The following is an 18330-nucleotide window of genomic DNA, read 5'->3' on the forward strand; positions in this document are numbered from 1 at the left end:
GAATATTTATATAGAATTAATTATGCAGCTGTAGATTATGGCTTGATTGTATTTGGATCAGTTGCTTGTACATCCATAAAAGGTTGGACAGAATCATGGCTCAGGCATTAGTGTTGGGGGCAGTCGTTTAATCAACATTGAAGGAAATGAAACAGTTGGATCACTGGTCACATATAGATTAAATACAAATCAAGCAGAGCTGCCAATGCCAATATGTAAACCAGAAACACAATTGTTTATTTGAAATCAGCAGAGGAAGAAGTATAGGATTTTCATTTTACTTTATTCATTCTTCACCAGAGGTGTAACAGAAGAAATATACCCCTAACCCTTCTATTGTATTTATAGTGATATCATTGTTTGTCATACAAGATAATGGACTGATTGGAAGAATATACGAAATCACTACTGCCACTCTAATATAGATGGCGGTAAAGCTCAGCTAGGACAACTCAACAGAAGAAGAAGAAGAATCCGGGCTCAGCTTTGAAATTTCCCATCGTCCGTTGCGGGGATATATTTCCGTTAGCCGCCATTTTCGTTAGCTGATGTCGCAGGAGCGGTCGGTGCGGTCAGTCAGTCAGCTCGCTCTTGTATCTGCTACCAATTCACGTTTGAAAACTCCAGACTTGCACTCGTATCGACGAAGTCCGTCTGAGATCGTGTAATTTTAATCTTTGTGAGTCGGTAAACAGAGGAAGAAGATGTCGAACGAGCAACAGGCCGAAAACACGACCGAGAAAGCGGGTCCGCCGCAGGCACCGCAGCAGCAGCAGCAGCAGCAGCAGGGGTGAGTCCATTCATCAAAGCTCCTTTGTTAGCTCCTCTTAGCTCCTTCGCGGCTCTCCTCCACGGAAATCCCGCACTTTTACCACAATATATCGAAAATCGTACTTGTATAGATTTACTCCCAAAGAAGCTTTAATGCAAAGTCGACCCACATGTTGATATTTCGACGTTGTAAACATTTAAGCGCCGTTAGTGTGCGAGGCCCGTGTTTTCTTACAAAGAGGATGGGGCCCATTTTTACGTAATGTAACATAGTAACCTAGTGAACCTATTTAACGTTGTTAGCCCGGTTATTTGTCCCTCTTGTGTTTGTTAATAGTAACTTGATAATAAGCATGTAGCGCTGTGCGATATTAGCTTAAAATGTAAATAGGCCTATTAAGCGCGAAGAGCGGCCTTGCCATGCGACTTAAGCCATAATGCAAGTAGCACGATCGAACAGTGTGTCTAAATAAAGCTATTCAATCGGCGTTTTTAAGTGATATCGATAACTGCATACGTCTATCTCATAGATCTGCACATTTGAAAACGTCTAGCATTAATAAATAACAAAGGGTACCGCCATTATTGGATTGCATAACAATGGTTTCGTTTTGGCCTTGGTAAAGGATCTAAGACCAAACATAACAACCTAATGGAGGTTATTTTAATTTAATGGATGTAACATGTATTAAGCGTGTCCCTGTTTACTGACCCTTTTTTTTTGCACTTTTCTCGCTTTTATCAAATGATTAAAGAAAAACCGTGTTCGTACAGATAAGTGTTTTTTATCCTCAATATTATTCACTATATATTTCTGATCTCTTCACACAGAGAAGTGAATGGGAAAGCCAAGCATGAGGCCAATGCAAGCAGGAAGGAGAGGCCCCAGAAGAGAGGTGGAGGTGGGCGCTACGAACCCTATGGGAACGTGAACAAGAGATACCGGGTCTTTGTCAGCAACATCCCATATGATGTCAAATGGCAAGCCCTCAAAGACCTGATGAAAGAAAAAGGTAAGGCGTCCGGCAGATGGATTGACTCACTAAGCGTTGGACATTATTAAAAAGCAAGGGTCACTTTGTGTGACCATTGCAGCCTTTGAATGGCTTTTGGGAAAATTGTGCAGAAAGCTAAAAGTTGTACAATGTTGCTGGAGATTTCATGGGGGGGTTATTTGGAGAAAAAAGGGTTTTGATTGAGGTCCCTCTTATTTGTCTGTCAACTGTGGAGTTGCTGCAGACTTGCAAAAGTGCTCTGAACCTGGATGTTAGACCGAATATTTCTTCTCCACCGAGACTACATATTTTTGTGGTTTTTTGGAAGTGAAGGTTGTCAATCTGGTGCTTTAATGCGAAACTCCAGTGGTTTGGAATAAAGGACACAATAAGATGCTTTTTCCACAAGAAATCTATAAAAAGATATGCAGCACTTTGCTGTAGTGTTATGAATTCCCCCCAGCAACAAGTTGCTCACAGTTGCAACATAGAACAAATGGTAAACTGGGGCTCATGATTAATAAACTGCTCACAATTTTCGAAGTGGGTCAAACAAATAATTTTAATGCAGCAACCTTGAATTTCAACAGGTATTAGGTTCAAGTTTTCTCTTAAAGGTATATGGATTTCAGTGTGTTGTTACTCATGTGAAAGTTGTTTTGTTATGGGTTATTGGAAAGCTTTAGATGAATCACAAGTAATGCACAAAAATTGGCATTAACTTACAGTAAAAGCATGTGTTAAGACGGGTACAACCCTCTTTCAGAGGGAGTGCCGGGTATTTGTTTTATGATCACTGACTGGAGTTAAATTGCATTTTCTTTTTTAGGTGTGACCTTTACAAGCATATGTTTTCTCAGCAGATCTCCATGTTGTGCCAAACACAGCTACGCGTTGGGGATTTTGGGGTACAGGTCTACAAAATGAAGCAACTTCTTATGCACTGTCCTTGTCTGTAGAGGTTTTGTCACTGATCTATTCTTTGGAACAGAAACGTGATCTGAATCGAAAACGTGGCTGTGGTCGACGCTGAATCAAAATTCTGATATTGTGCCTTCCAGAAACTGGTCTACTTTACCAACATGTTTGTGAGAAGTTTCTGTCACCTAAGAGCTTGTCACCATTAACATTATGGTTGGCTTTCTACCTGTAGGCTTCCTCTCAGACTCAGCTGATGGGCAAATGTATCGATGCATTAGTCTGAGGCTTAAAATAGCGACACTTGACAAAATAGGCGCAGGTTTGCAATGACATGGGCTGAGGCATTGAACTGGTTTGGACAATATGAAAATCATTGGTTAATTATCTTCATACAGTAGGTTGTGTGCACTGCATTATATTCTAATAGGAAGGCTGATGGCCATTTCAATAGTTGTTGTCCTCCGTCTATTGCTTGTGGTGTTTCGGGAGAATTCCAACAAGGACAGGCTAAGAAGTCTTTATTTTTTTCTAAAAAGACCAAAGCTTGCTTTTTGTAGACCTGTACCATATTGTGCTGCTGCGGTGCTGCGGGAATGCTCAGGACTGGCAGTCCGAGCTATCGGTCACCGGCCGCCCTACTTGTGTTTCTGCTCTAAACCCCCATTGTTCTCTCGGCTTCTCTCCCTTGGTGTGTGTCGTCTCTGGAATCTGATTTGTAGTGGGTGAGGTAACGTACGTGGAACACTTAATGGACGCAGAAGGCAAATCGAGGGTAAGTGCAAATACATACAAAATAAAAAATATGACTAATGAAAGACAAACCTGTGTTTGTCAGCTTTGGTTTCTTTATTTTCATTGTTGGGAATTGTTCAGATTCAGAAACCTGGTGGAGTGTGTGTGTGAGATGGTGAAATCTCGGAGATATGTTTTATGTGGTGTCGTCTGTGGCACTGTCTTGAGGCCACCCGGAGTTTGATGTTATTACAACAGGTCTTCAGCTTTCTTCGAAGGCAATCCTGTGGGATTGCAGTAGCTGACAATGTCCCTTTGGTTGCTGGATTTGCTTCATATGAACTAAAGGGGTCAAGAGGTTGTTACAAGGTGGTTAGATGGTTGTTAATGTAACTCATTCTGTAGAACTGTTCTACTGGAAAATACTCCTCCAATATCTTAGTAGTTGGGAATCCTATTTCACTGTGGATTTTCTGCCCTTTGGATGTTGGAAAAAGACCTTTTTATATTTGCCAGACTTTGCTGCATTGTGTTAAAAGAATTGGGGGAAATGTGAGACTTTAATGTAATTTTATTTGGAAGCACAGAGCTCTGGCCAAGGCTGTAGGTATTTGTGATGGTGAACTTTTGTGCATGAAACTCTCTCTACTTTTGCTTAGTTTGTTTTACAATTTAATCAATCAATCTGTTCACCACCTCCTTCCTTTTACTAATTGTAATTGTTCTTTACATCCTTTGGTGCGGCCTGTTCTTAATTCTTCAATCAACAAAGGGTTGTGCGTAAGTAGTCTGTTAAATTATTTATCATTCACAATTTGTTCTGTCAGAACCTTGATTTTTGTATTTGTTTTTATTGAGTTGACACTGTAGAGACACATGTACCAGTCTCTGTGTAGGACAGTTAATACAAACCAAGGTACAGTTTGATTGTTCTCTTTCAATGTTTTTTCAGTGTTGTTGAGTTTAGGACTGAGGAGCTAATGAAGAAAGCGGTGGAGAAAGTAAACAAGCACAACTTTAATGGACGACCCCTAAAAGTGAAGGAGGTAAGCCACAGCAAGTATTGCAAGAAAAACTACTTGTGAACATCTCCCTTCTGACCGATATGAAAGTTGTAGATTTTGCTGAGTCATATTTTCATGTGTTTTGTTAGGACCCCGATGGTGTGATTACTCAGAGAGAAATGGGCAAGGTTCAAGGTGGAGGACCTCCAGGAGGCCATGGAGGAATGGGAGGAATGGGAGGCATGGGTGGAATGGGAGGAATGGGTGGAATGGACCGCATGAACATGGATCGAATGGGCCCTGGACCAAATGGTGGTAATGTCAACATTCCTCCCAGCCTGATGAACAACCCCAACATCCCCAATGAGGTCATTCATGGTCTCCAGGCTGGCAAGATTGGCAGCACTGTCTTCGTTGCTAATGTAAGGCTTCCACATTTTTGGAATCGTTTTATCTGAAAAAGACATCTATTGAATTAATTGATATCAAAAGAAGGGGACAAGTATATGAGCCACAAATATAGATTAACTGGATGTAAATGTCAAGTAGAAGATGTCAGACTAACAATAGTTGTTAGGTAGGGATGTCACAATACAAAATATTTAGTAGTCGCACACATATATTTAAAACCTACAAAAACAACAGTGGTTATGTAGCCTTCAAGTAAAACAAGACTTATCATTATAAAACAGAACAGTGGCATGTAGTGAATTTGAGGACTATTTTTAAAAAAAATTTTTATCAGATATGGCTCAATGACCAAGAACACCAGACGCTGTACATGCAATATACTCACACACACGCATATACTCGAGTGCAAGGCTGCAAGCAGTATGTCACTGCAGTAGTAGTGACAGACCATTAAAACTTATGTTTTTTAGATGCATCATTATCAGTTTCCTCTAGGATGTTTTCAGCAGTGAGGGCAGCAAAGTATCAGTTCTCGTGACATCCCTAGTGTCTGCAAATGTTAAATTAGTCACCATATCTCATATTGTTTCTTGTGTGTACAGCTTGATTACAAAGTGGGCTGGAAGAAGCTGAAAGAGGTGTTCAACATGGCCGGCATGGTGGTGAGGGCTGACATTCTTGAGGACAAGGATGGGAAAAGCAGAGGCATGGGCACAGTAACCTTCGAGATGCCCATTGAAGCAGTCCAGGCTGTCTGTATCCTTTTTTAAAATGTTTGCTAATTGAAAACCCTGTTTAACCATAGAATGTTAACTTGGTACAACTGCATTGCTTTAAGGTGTCTGTGGTACGTTTTCCTTAATGATTTCATAGCTATGTTCAATGGGCAGCTGCTGTTCAACAGGGTCATGCATGTCAAACTGGTATGTTGCCCAACTTTTCTCTACATTGGCTCATATGATCTCAGAGCATAGTCTGACTGTATATTTCTTTTCCAGGATGAGAAGTCCCTGCCCAAAGATTTTGGACCACCCGAGAGAGCTTCTTCTCTTCCCCGTAAGATCTCTTGGTTTTATTCTCTTGGACAAAAAGTGAAAAAGAGGAATGCATTGTTAATAATATACTTTGTCAGCCATGTAAATATTGCCCCATGTGCTGTATATGTGATGGCTTCTCAGGAGCCTCAATAATGTGCTGATTTAAACTCAAAATCTTTATACTGTACCATTTTCTTTTTTTCTCAGGTGGTCTCAGTGGTATTGGTTTGGGTCTGGGGCCTGGTGGCCAGCCCATTGATGCTACTCAACTCAACAGAGGGGGAGGAGGAGGTGGTGGTGGCGGCGGCGGAGGAGGAGGAGCAATGGGCAACATGGGCCCTGGAGGTAACTCCTTTGTTTGTGTGAAACTCTTGAGTAGAAGTTAACTGACGTCAGTGGCTCATCACTACTTGTCTAACTTGTAGGAATGGACGGAATGGGCTTTGGCAACATGGGAGGTCGTATGGGAGGAGGAGGAGGAGGAGGTGGTGGTGGTGGTGGTGGTGGTGGTGGTATGTACCAGAACCTCACTAATGGCCGGGTCCCCCACTGCATTTATATCAACTGCGACCTCCTCTTGTAATTAAACAATATTTCGTCACTCTAGGAATGGAAAATTTTGGAGGAATGAACAACATGGATCGTTTTGGATCCTCAGGGATGGGCCGAATGAACGGTAAGGAGAAGTTGAGATGTGCTAAGCACAGCAAGCGTGAATGATCACGTTTGCTGGACACTAATGGTTTCATCTCTTGCATTGTTAGAGATGGACCGTGGAATTGGTGGTGCTTTTGACAGGGAGTTTGGGCGAAATGAAATGGGAATGTCTCGCAATAATTTTGGAGAATCCTTTGAAAGAGGAATGGGTTAGTATTTTTAGGATATTGTTTGAAATTCCTCTGATAAGTACTCCAATTAAGCCTGAAGTATTGCCTACTTCAGCTGAGACAATTGATTTTTCCACTCTTTTTGTTAAACCTTAAAGGAAACTCCATGGGTATGGACCGCATGAGCTCTGGAATGGATCGGCTGGGAACCAGCATGGAGCGTATGGCAGGGATGGACCGCATGGGCATGGAAAGGATGGACCGTGTGACTGACCTGGACAGGCTGGGTTCTGGGTTTGACCGAATGGGCTCTGGGATGGAACGGCTGGGGCCCAGTATGGACAGGCTTGCACCTGGCCTTGACCGTATGAGCTCCAGCATGGACCGCATCGGCTCAGCAGGGTTTGATCGCTTGGGCCCGTCTAATATGGATCGCATGGGTTCTGGCCTGGACTTTGGCTCTCCAATGAATATGGAGCGCATGGGCAACACTGGCATTGACAGGATGCCCACTAGCTTCGAACGCATGGGCTCTGCTGGAGGAATAGACCGCTTCTCCTCAGGTGGCCTGGACCGCATGAGTTCTGGCATGGATCGGATGGGATCCGGAGGTGCTGGCGGCCAGTTTGACCGTCCTGCTGACCTGGATCGTGGATTTGGTGGTAATTCCTTTGGAGGAGCTGGAGCTGGAGGGCCTGGAACTGGTGGAGGCAATATCAGGAAGGGATGCCAAATCTTTGTCAGAAATGTAAGTGTTCATCTGCACTTGAGTTCTTATTCGTGTTTACATTACTGGATTTATTTAACCATCTTCTCACAAGGGATTTTAATCAGTTCTGAATTCATTTTGTTTTAGCTGCCATTTGACTTCACCTGGAAGATGCTGAAAGATACCTTCAATACATGTGGTAAGTGTGTTCATCTATCCATTTCCAGAAATCTTCTCATGTCTGTATGTGGAACACATATCTTGAGAACTGTACATCTAATCGTCTTTGCACTTGGCATGTGGATTAGGGTCCAGGAAGTGCAGTGTCGAACTTGGTGCAATTTGGACATGTGATGTGCTCAATATTAATAAACTTTAAATAAACAGGCGACCAGCGCACTATAGCAGCAGTGGCTGGGACTTGTCATTGTCAATCACAATAATGGGTGCATTCACGCTAACGACAACAGATTTTGTTCACCAAACGTCGAACAGGTGAACAGCTCTTTGACATGCGTTTGTCATTTCATATTAACATGACTTGTAACACTAGTATTCTTCTCTCTGCAGGCATGGTCCAGTATGCTGATATCAAGATGGAGAATGGCAAGTCCAAGGGCTGTGGTGTGGTCCGCTTTGACAACCCCGAAACTGCTGAGCGTGCTTGCCGAACCATGAATGGCTACCGGCTGAACGGAAGGGAGATCGATGTTAGGATTGATAGGAATGCATAAGTTAATAGTCTGGGTCACTTCTGACATTTCAAGTAGTCATTCATGTCTAAAAACTTATCATCCGAATCGCCCATGAACTTTATATAAACACACGGTTTGTTTAGATATATGTAACTACAAATGTTTTAGTTAGAAATTTGTAACGGTGAATGTGTTTTAGTTCTTAAATTTTACTTTACTTTATTTTTTATTAGAGACCAAACTTTTAATTTTTTTCTGTAATGTTTCAACTTGTCATTGCCTTTGTGCTATAAGGTGTTTTGATAAATAAACCTCAATATTTGAAATGCGTTGTTGGTGTCCTGGTGTTTTTGCACTGCATGTCACTACAGGGAGTTTGACTTGAAGCTTTTTGTTTGATACTGTCATATTCTTGAAAATGTGAAGACTATTATGGTTCTTACGTTGAGCACGAAGTTTAATTATACTGTGTAGAGTTAAATCCATATATTAATGGTAAATAAAAGTGGGAATCAAGTGGGAGGGGTGGAATTACGCTTGATGTCACGTGATTTTGAATCTCCTCCCCCTCGCGGACATGGAAGGTCACCACCGGAAAGAGGTCACATGCACTACATTCAAGATGGCGACCCCCTTGTGTCGGTGCTACCAGGTGAGTGCTCGGGACAGTTTGTGCTAAACCTCGGCTCTCAAACATGGACCAAACTAAGAGGAGAGAACTCGAACTGTGTTTCTGAGCCATCAGTCTAACCACTGACGGCGAATTACACGATGTTAGCCAACCAGGCTGCTAATGTGGCGTCAGCTAGCTAAGTTAGCTCTTTGGACGTTCAGATCACCAGCCGGTGTTCGGACTCTATCCCCTCAGGACAACATCGGAAACGTTATTATAGGAAACGTTTACACTTACTAGCTGCATAGTTTGTGTCTCATGTCTTATAATAAACACGGTTTCTGAATAGTATCACTAACTTCAAAGCCATGCGTGACATTGCAATAAAATATCCCCAGCTGGTTGTAGAAGTGATTCAGCGGTGCTATACACAGCTTCTCCTTTAACCACCTGAGGAGTCTACTGGAGTTTGGAGGCTGAGTTTGTGTCCCTGTCCCCAGATGTGTGCCAGAAGAGGAGTGCTGGCGTTACCTTCCTCCTTCCTGCTACTTCACAACAGACCCAGTGTCTTCAGGATACACGGGTTCCTCACAAACTCCTCACAGGTATCTCAATCGATCTGTGTTCAATATTATGAATATTGTTCTGGGTTATTCTCTAAACCTCAGTGTGAGGAAGATCACTTTAGAGTAATATATATGCAGCAAATGTTTCAGTAAATATTTGGACTTGAAGTCAGCAACCTGGTCGGTGAAACATCAGTTAATGAAATAAAGTCTATCCTTTATATGTTATTTAAAGGAGCTCCCACTTTCGTTGCATGTTAGTACCTCTGCCAAGTATGTTATGTTTTCATGGGCATTTGTTTGCTTCTCTGTTAAATGTTCAGTGTGAAGAATTTAGTGAAATCTGGTGGTGAAGTTGCATGTTGCAATCTGGACTACTGTAAAAAACATGGAGGCGTCCGTAGACAGGACCCACTCCGGATGTAAAAAGAACATTTAAATATAGAGGGCTCATTCGAGGCTACAGAAAACAACAATTTGTACAATTTAGATAATTACACACTAGTGAAAACACTAGGATTCTCTGAAGAGCCCATTACATTTTTTAATCGTTTTCACCATTCTCACAAGGAATGATTGTGTTCATAACTTGAGTTTATGAACATAAATGATCTTATGAACATAAACTCAAGTTAAACCTCTCCAGGCATGTTTGAAAAAGGCCTGTCTTAATTTGGTGTTTCTGTTTCATGTCGCCCAGGTGCCTCTGCAAGTAAGATGTTTGTCGGGGGAGAGAGGTGGTGGCAGAAAAGGTTTTTTTGGGGGATTTCTGGACAACTTGAAGCAAGAGCTAAATAAGAACAAGGAAATGAAAGACAACATCCAGAAGTTCCGGGATGAGGCCAAAAAGCTGGAGGAGTCGGACGCATTGAAACAAGCTCGCAGGAAATATGTTAGTACACAGACACAAAGCTGTAGCATTTCTACCTGTGTTCGTGTGAAGTGGGTATTTTTTTTTTACTGGTCTTCTGTTTCTTTCCCAGCAAACTATTGAGTCTGAAACGGTTAAAACATCTGAGGTTTTCAGGAAGAAGTTGGGAAACATCTCTGAGACCGTTAAAGAGGTAAATGTGATGTGTATATCCAACAGATGCAGCTTTTTTTTTAATGCAATACATTAGATATGTGTTTCGAGTGGATACCCCCACCCTGACATGGAGTGTGCATTTGTGGTGTGTCGACAGGGGTTCGAAGAGGTCAGTCGAACAGAAATTGGGAAGAAAATCATGGAGGGAGTGGAAGAAGCAGCCAAACAGGCTAAGACGTCTGCAGAGTCCGTCTCTAAGAGTGGAGAGATGTTGGGGAAGACGAGTGCATTCAGAGCCATATCTCAGGTATGGAGTCAATTTACTCGGACTTGATTAATAGTTTTTTTTTGTCTAAATAAAGTAATATGATGTATATGTACACATGAAAATACAGTCCTCATCCTACGGCTGTAAGCCGGTACTTACAAGGGTTTCACTGTAAAACATGAGGCAAATATTAAGTAAGTAATGTACCATTAAAAGTCACAGAGTGATGACAATGGATGTCTTGAAAATGATAAACCTGGGGCACTTTATTCGCTCATCTGGTAGATTACATACCACATATTAAGGCTGAATCCCTGGGGAACCTCTGCTGTATGTCAGCCCTTTCTCTCTCCCATACCTCTCCTGCCTCTCTTTACTGTCGCTAAGAAAATAAAGCTGAAATGTAATCTTGAAAAAAGGAAATGATGAAGCTTAATATTATTATCTGCTCTGCTACTTGTTAATTTACTTTCAGGGCATGGAGAGTGTCAAGAAAGAGATCGATGACCTGGGTCACACTGGCCCTTATCGGCCTCCTGCCAGACTCCGCAAGAGAAGTGAGTTCTCCTCCAAGGGGGGAGGGGATGACAGCAAGGTCTTCGAAGCCAACGAGTACGTGAGTGACCTCTGCCTTGACCCGATACTGAGAGGCAAACACACTGAGACAATCCCTCCGTAGCTTTGTGTTTATCTGGACACTTGTTAATCTGCGTAATCACATCACAGTCTGACATGACATCTGTTTCACAAAGTTTTAAACCATTTGAGATTTACATATAGTATTATTGCTGCACCAGCAAATTCACCCAATTTCATCAGAACTGCTTTTAGTTTTCTAGAGATGAGCAAATTGGTGTCTAGTGTTTGTTGTCATAGATTAAACAGATGAGGGCTTGTACTTTGATTTGGAAACATTAATGAAAACGGAACCTTACGTTTACTTTTAGTTTATTGCCGGATGTACATAGCCATGATAACCTTTCTTTGTTAATATGGTTAAATATGATGGTTAAATATGAATCCCATTTCCCTCGTCCTGCGGTCCAAATCCTGACACTGTGTTTTCTTCAGGGAAGCTATGGGTGTGGTGCTGCACAAGGACTCAAAATGGTACCAACAGTGGAAGGAATTCAAAGACAACAACATGGTCTTCAACAGTAAGGATTAACTCACCACTGTGTCTGTCTCTCTCTCTCTCTGCATCCTTGACTGATTATTAAACAGAGAGCTGATATGCTTGAAATGTCTGTGCCAAGGTTAATGACCACTTCACCGATCTTAAAGCTTATGAGACTGCAGTTATAAGCATTTGCTGAAAGAGCCAATTGATTTCTAAGACCAAAATAATTATCCTCTGTAGCTCCAATGGAACTATAGCATTAATGGGTGCAGGTATAACTCATGTTGCGGAGAACTACATGTGTAGTTTGTCCTCCTTACATTATAAAGGTGAAGACATGATTTAAGGTTTTAGTGAGTGTAATGTTGTGAAACTTAAAATGTGACTGACACTCACTCATATGCTCACCACAGGATTCTTTGAGATGAAGATGAAGTACGATGAGAGCGACAACGCCTTAATCAGAGCTTCTCGTGCTGTCACCGACAAAATGACCGACATCATAGGTGAGAGACATCTGCTTTCCTAACTATTAAACCTGAGCTGTCAGATACTACTGGTATATGTGCGTCATCATATAAAGACTTACATGTAGTTTGTTTACATTATGGGTAAAATAGTTACAGTTAAAGTCATTTCAATCAGCTGATCATTGTGTTTAAACAAGCAAATGTTAAATTTTTTGAAAAATGTACTACTTGCAACTGCTTAGCCAGGTTATGTCCTTCAACTATTTATTCCCAACAGTCTCTTCAGTATCTGTTCACTCTCACTATCTATCATTTATTTATTCATGTTTTGGGACACACTTCAATTCTTCCATTTGAATTATGTGTCTGCTGTCCGTGTGTGCACAGGCGGGCTATTTTCAAAGACAGAGATGTCTGAGGTTCTAACAGAGATTTTAAAGGCGGATCCTTCATTTGACAAAGATTCCTTCCTCAAGCAGTGTGAACGAGATATCATCCCCAATATACTGGAGGTATGTTGGACTGAAAACCAGCTTCTTAAAACACAAGTTGACTTACACTACTGTGCTTGAGTAGGTGTATATTTACAAATGTATTCTGGAATTTATTTTTGTGTGCGTTCTGTCTTCCTGCAGGCGATGATCAGAGGGGAGCTGGAGGTACTGAAGGACTGGTGTTATGAAGCGGTACGACCTCTCTCACACAGTCTGTGAGACTCAGAGCATGAAATGTTGGCTCACAGATGCTATACTCTTCTGTATAGTAACTTGATTATCAGTAGTGCCCATGTTGGTTAAGATGGGTTGGTCATTTAATGTGTAGTCATACTTTGATCTTATCTTCTTGTTCTCATTTATTGGGTGTGTAGACATACAGTCAGCTGGCACACCCAATCCAACAAGCCAAGGCCATGGGGCTTCATTTCCACTCCAAGATCCTGGATATTGACAACATTGATGTAAGTTATACAACACAACAATATATCACAATTTTCAAAATACCTGAAATTGATCCTGTGCTTCATGCCAGTAGATGGCCATGCACATTTTTCACGCCAAATTCATAAACATAATTCATAAACAACTGCAAATGTCCATGAATTTGTTTTCCCACATGAACAAATGAACAACACAGGCAGATATGATATGAGCCAAATGCACAATTCTTTGTTTGACCTACAGGTTTGTTGATTCAGTAAAGAATACATGTGTCTTCTTCTGCAGTTGGCCATGGGGAAGATGATGGACCAGGGTCCAGTATTGATTATCACCTTCCAGGCTCAGTTAGTCATGGTGATCCGAAACACTAAAGGAGATGTTATAGAGGGAGACCCTGTAAGTAAAATGACCACACAAAAACACATGACACTAAGAAAACAGTCTTTGATTCACTGGAACTGCCACGTGATAAAAGTAAAAATCAACTTATAACACAATAAAAGCATTTCGTTGTATTATGTTACAGAAGTAAGGCAGATTTAGTTGGTATTATTTCCCTGGTGTGTTAGTGAACCAGGCACCAGGAGAATGTTATGAGACAATGGAGACACATTTTACTATTTGACCTTGGCCTCCCGGAGCCAGACCACAGCTTTATGGGCTGTAAATCACCTGTGTCGTCCCCTCGGGGCTCCTCAGGGACACCTGGTAAAAAGTGTCAACTCAGTACCGTTCAGAGTAAAAGACTTCTGCCAGAGGATTAATGGTGGATATACTGTTCCTCTGAATTTTGTAAGCTGAATCCTTATGTGTGGACATTAATAGGACTCAGCTTCCATTTTCTTATCGTTTGTTTCGTCAGAGACTTTAAAATTCTTTCCCTTTTCCTGCTTTTAGATACATATGAGTCTGGATCATGACTCAGCAAAGCTTATTCAATCATTCTCACTTGTTCATTGACACATTTATATAAGTCAACATGGCGTAGGTCAGGGTAACATAACCATAAAGTAGATCTTTCTGTTTAGTTTGTTTAAAAAGAAAACTAATATATATACATTAAGATATAAGAATTAGACATACAATATAAGAATTGAACTGTAATAACGGCATCAATCTGTTCTCCAGGACAAAGTGCTCAGGATGATGTATGTGTGGGCTCTGTGTCGAGACCAGGAGGAGCTCAACCCGTACGCTGCCTGGAGACTACTTGACATCTCCGCATCGAGCACTGAACAGATCCTCTAAGACTCTTTTATGCACAGAAGACACAGTCACGCAGGAACAGAACATACTGTACCTGAACAGAGCTCGTAGGTGGCTGGGAAGAAAAGGGTGGGAGGAGAGAGGAGGGTGTGTGGAGATGAGGGACAGACTGTTGGGGCACGGGCTCACTTCACAACAGAAACATTAAGGAGAGGTGCTGCTTACTGCTTCACTGTCTCAGTCCCCATTCCTCGAGTTCACACTAGGGGGCGGTAGACTATCAACAATTGTCATCAGCTGTACTTTCTGCAAAGCCTGCATGGCTCTTCATGTGTTGAATCTGTTTAGTGCAGGACGATTTGTGTTGGATGAATTAAGTTATTGAGCTTGTGCTCTTTTTTATGAGCACAAGTCTTTGGAGATCTCAGATGTCGGTGCCACTTTCTTCACTCGCTCATTTCTTCACTGAGGAGTCGTTCTTCTTGGTGGTAATGTGGCCAATCAGTGCTGATAATTGTCCAATGTAATTGTTAAACATGTGAGAATGTCTATATTTATTATGACAAATAAAAATCCCCCCGTTTTTCCACGATAAGACATTTTTTAATAATAAAATCTTTTCCAAAATATTTTTGTCTCTACCCTACATATGGTTAAACTTGCCTCAGACCTTGAGGATATCATGTGATTCTTTCTGGGTTAGTTGCTAATTATGTTTTTTTTATAAATGAAATTCTCTAATGGGATTTCAGGGTTTGACATATTTCCTTTGGGAAAAATTCTACTTCTCAATAGAGAGCAGCACTCATTTGCTTTGAGTAAAATGTAGCTGCCTGCAGTGTGAAGTTGACCTGATTGAAGTGAGGTACAAACCAAATCACCGAGCTGGAATCTGATCATTGTGGTGGCTGTCGTGCTTTACAGGATGCACCTTAGATTGTGTATAAAGATGGATGACATGACTGCTCCACAAAAAAGAAGTCAAAGTGTCTTGATCGCCACCTGTTGGCTGCCCTCAGTATAAAGTAGATCATAACTCCTGCCTCCTTCATGTTTGTGAATGGATCATGGACCAAACCAAAAAGTCAAAGTACTCAAATCAAATACATTTTTCTCAAAGATGGTTTCTGTCATTTTAGGTTGTTATAAAACTGATGTTTAAGTGTTCATTATTCCAGAAGGTTTGGTTTCAATTAGTTATTTGATGCTAGAGAAACAGGTTGAAACCTAACGATTGACAGTTGAGACTGAATTACAATCACAATTGGCCAAGCATGTGTATCGGATGCACTTCTCTATCACAGATCCATTCCTGATTCTTCCTCCAAATGATCAAGATGGCTGCGTTCGTATCTGAGGAGTTTTAGCTTCATTTCTGGATAGTGGAGACGCGTTTCCAATCGTTATATACACTCTGGGGTGCACAGTATCAAGAAGAAAGAGATTTTTCGGATCTATTACCAAGACACAAATGGACTTGCGTAAGATTTGAATACAGCTTCAAATCTGATCAACATCAGCTTTATTTTTATTTTGTTAGTTTTATCGTACCATATGCTTTGACCTTCACTGTTGTGAATGGTCCCATGTCCCTAATACTACATGTGTTCAATGTGCCATGTCAGTGCACTACACCCCATAGTCACACGGGCTACAATCAGTGCCTCATCTCTTGAACATGTAAAATGATTGGGGTTACAAAGGCTAAATGGAAAACACTTCTCACCAATAATCTTTCAGACGTGACACATTTGTCATCGCATGCCCAGGATGAGGGCGAGTGGTGTTTGACACTGTCAGCAAAAACCTTTAAGAAAAGCCTCTGACGATGGCTGTGTGGGCAATTATCCACCAACGTATCCACGTTTCACCGCCGCACATTTAATGCGAATATGAACTATTTTGGATTGTTAACACAGACAACCAAAACTCATCCCAAGACTTTAATTTGTACAGACTAATACATTTTTTGTTGGCTTCTCGTGTGGCAGACAATAGTTTACATAAGGTAGAAAAATGGAGATTAGACACAAAGGTGCATCACACTGATCATTCCTCTCTCGTCAAGCCAACAAGAAATTATATAGTTGGCAAATTTAGCAAATTTCCACTTTACGATGTCACTACCTCAATTAAAATGTCTGAAATGCAATAAGCTCAATAACTCTGTGCACTCACTGTACATTTGTTTTATCTCATTTCCATACCCTCAGAAAGTACCTTTAATATGCCAAGGTTGTGTGTACAAGGCGTCTCAGATGCTTTTGGGTAGAGGTTGCAGATATAACGTTGCGATCACACTGTTCATCATCCGTGGCAGCCGTCAGGCAGCTTAGTACAGATGGTGGGATTCAGAGCAGCGTTCATTGTCACATGAGTTTGTTCTGGCCTGCTCTCGTACGGCAGGATTGATTACAGTGGCCTTGGTTGAGAAGGTAAGGGGTGGTTTATAAACAAGGCTGCTTGTTGTGTATGCCTGCATACTGTACTGTCTGTCCGTCTGTACTGTCTGTCCGTCTGAACACGTGCACCAGCAGCTCCACTGTTCCAGCGCTGTCCTGGATGATGGATCCTCTCTGTGGCGGAGCTGTGCTGAGGTTGCAGCTCCCCGATGTTGCGCTCATTGCTCATGATGCAACACACACCGTCCTACAGCCTCCTATTCAGAGGAGCCGTCTCACAGCTGGGCGTGTTGGTCAGACGGATCCTGTCAGACACCTACTGACCGAGAGAAGATCCGTCATGCTTCTGGGTTTGCACCATATCCTTTTACACTAATTTGATTTTAGACTGATTTACATACCCCCAAAAGCTGCATTATAATGGGCTTGCAAAGGCTTTAAATTTGTTCTCTGAAGGTAATACATCACACTAAATATTTAGACATCTGCAGTTCTTTAAATCATTGTTTAACTTTATTATTGCCTGGCTGTTCTGAAAACTCTTCCTCTCTGGTGCTTTCACAAATCATCACGTGGATGTGCTGTCAGGGAATCAAACCTGGATACTGTGAAATAAAAGTGTCCAAAAACAATGACAAAGTTAATGAGTGTTATTCCTTCCAATTAAAATAAAAGTTATCAGTAAGGTATCATGCTTTTAAAACAACCTAATGCAGATTTTAAAATTGTGCTTGTACATTTAAAGTGTAACAAATTTCGACCTCAAAGTCTGACTGCAGCTCATTACAACTCCTAAAAGGTTGTTCTTTGTTCCTCAAAATGACATATTCAAAAGATTTGTCATGAAGAAGAACCCCTATGGCCTGAAAATTACTTATATGTATCGCTAGACCCCCCCGTCCTCATCTCATCCGTGAATAAGCTAATGTGGCCGCACCCTAGCAGCTCACCTGCAGTTACTGAGTGTTTTATCCACACAGGATTGGCTGTTTGATTCCATTTGTTTACTGCAGTGTTCAGACACGGTCACACATACATGAATGCAGGAGGAAGTTCAAAGTTCACCGAAGTTGAACTCCATATAAAGCCACACTGTGGATTTGCTGCGCCACAGGAAGCAAGTGCTTTTTTGGCCCTCCTAACTCTCACAGATCTGAAGTGAACTGGAGGTTAAGATTAGCCACTGCTACATTACATGACGTTTTTAGTCATTTAAAAGACACATGGGAAACATCTAACATGTTTAAAAACTTGATTTTCACCAGAGGGGGACTTTAAGAATAATTTTAATACCTAATCTACATATAACGTTTTGATATATTGACCCTGCCTTGACATGCTCTAAAAAAAAATCCTAGAAATAACCACAAATTAATTTTTCAGAAGGAGTTCTTAGAAAACTGCTCTCCCTTTGAGGGGTTTTCCTGATTTGACTGACTCAGGGCATTTGGCTCTAACTCCAGTGCACAGACACACACTTACACACTTGTACACACAGTGCTTGAGTGGGATGTACAAACGAGTAGCTCGCAGTTTCGTGACGTCAACTCAACGGGGATATCTTGCTCTGACTCACACATACACAGAATACAAACGTCAATGCCCGAAGAGCAAAAGA

General features: G+C 41.4%; 2 protein-coding genes across 12 annotated transcripts; both read left to right on the forward strand.

Moving 5' to 3' along the window:
• The first annotated feature begins 511 nt into the window (after positions 1-511).
• hnrnpm (heterogeneous nuclear ribonucleoprotein M) lies at positions 512-8431 on the forward strand. 11 transcript variants are annotated; one of them, XM_035176401.2, is made up of 16 exons: positions 513-790; positions 1603-1784; positions 3407-3459; positions 4192-4199; positions 4372-4465; positions 4573-4845; positions 5437-5590; positions 5708-5757; positions 5833-5890; positions 6079-6216; positions 6297-6377; positions 6479-6547; positions 6636-6737; positions 6857-7446; positions 7555-7606; positions 7978-8431. In XM_035176401.2, the coding sequence occupies exons 1-16, from the start codon at positions 705-707 to the stop codon at positions 8139-8141; spliced, it is 2154 nt and encodes a 717-aa protein (XP_035032292.2). In that variant the 5' UTR covers positions 513-704; the 3' UTR covers positions 8142-8431. The 11 variants fall into 11 exon arrangements, with proteins under 11 accessions (XP_035032299.2, XP_035032300.2, XP_035032301.2 ...); XM_035176402.2 differs by having other exon boundaries at positions 6297-6374; XM_035176403.2 differs by having other exon boundaries at positions 6297-6371.
• A 226-nt stretch (positions 8432-8657) lies between these two features.
• On the forward strand, positions 8658-14939 carry timm44 (translocase of inner mitochondrial membrane 44 homolog (yeast)). Its single transcript, XM_035176414.2, has 13 exons — positions 8658-8754; positions 9216-9320; positions 9982-10173; positions 10265-10345; positions 10466-10615; positions 11052-11188; positions 11648-11733; positions 12110-12202; positions 12554-12678; positions 12802-12852; positions 13035-13124; positions 13390-13500; positions 14233-14939. The coding sequence occupies exons 1-13, from the start codon at positions 8680-8682 to the stop codon at positions 14350-14352; spliced, it is 1416 nt and encodes a 471-aa protein (XP_035032305.1). The 5' UTR covers positions 8658-8679; the 3' UTR covers positions 14353-14939.
• Positions 14940-18330: the final 3391 nt, after the last annotated feature.

Source organism: Hippoglossus stenolepis, chromosome 14, assembly GCF_022539355.2.
Source record: "Hippoglossus stenolepis isolate QCI-W04-F060 chromosome 14, HSTE1.2, whole genome shotgun sequence".
NCBI lineage: Eukaryota > Metazoa > Chordata > Actinopteri > Pleuronectiformes > Pleuronectidae > Hippoglossus > Hippoglossus stenolepis.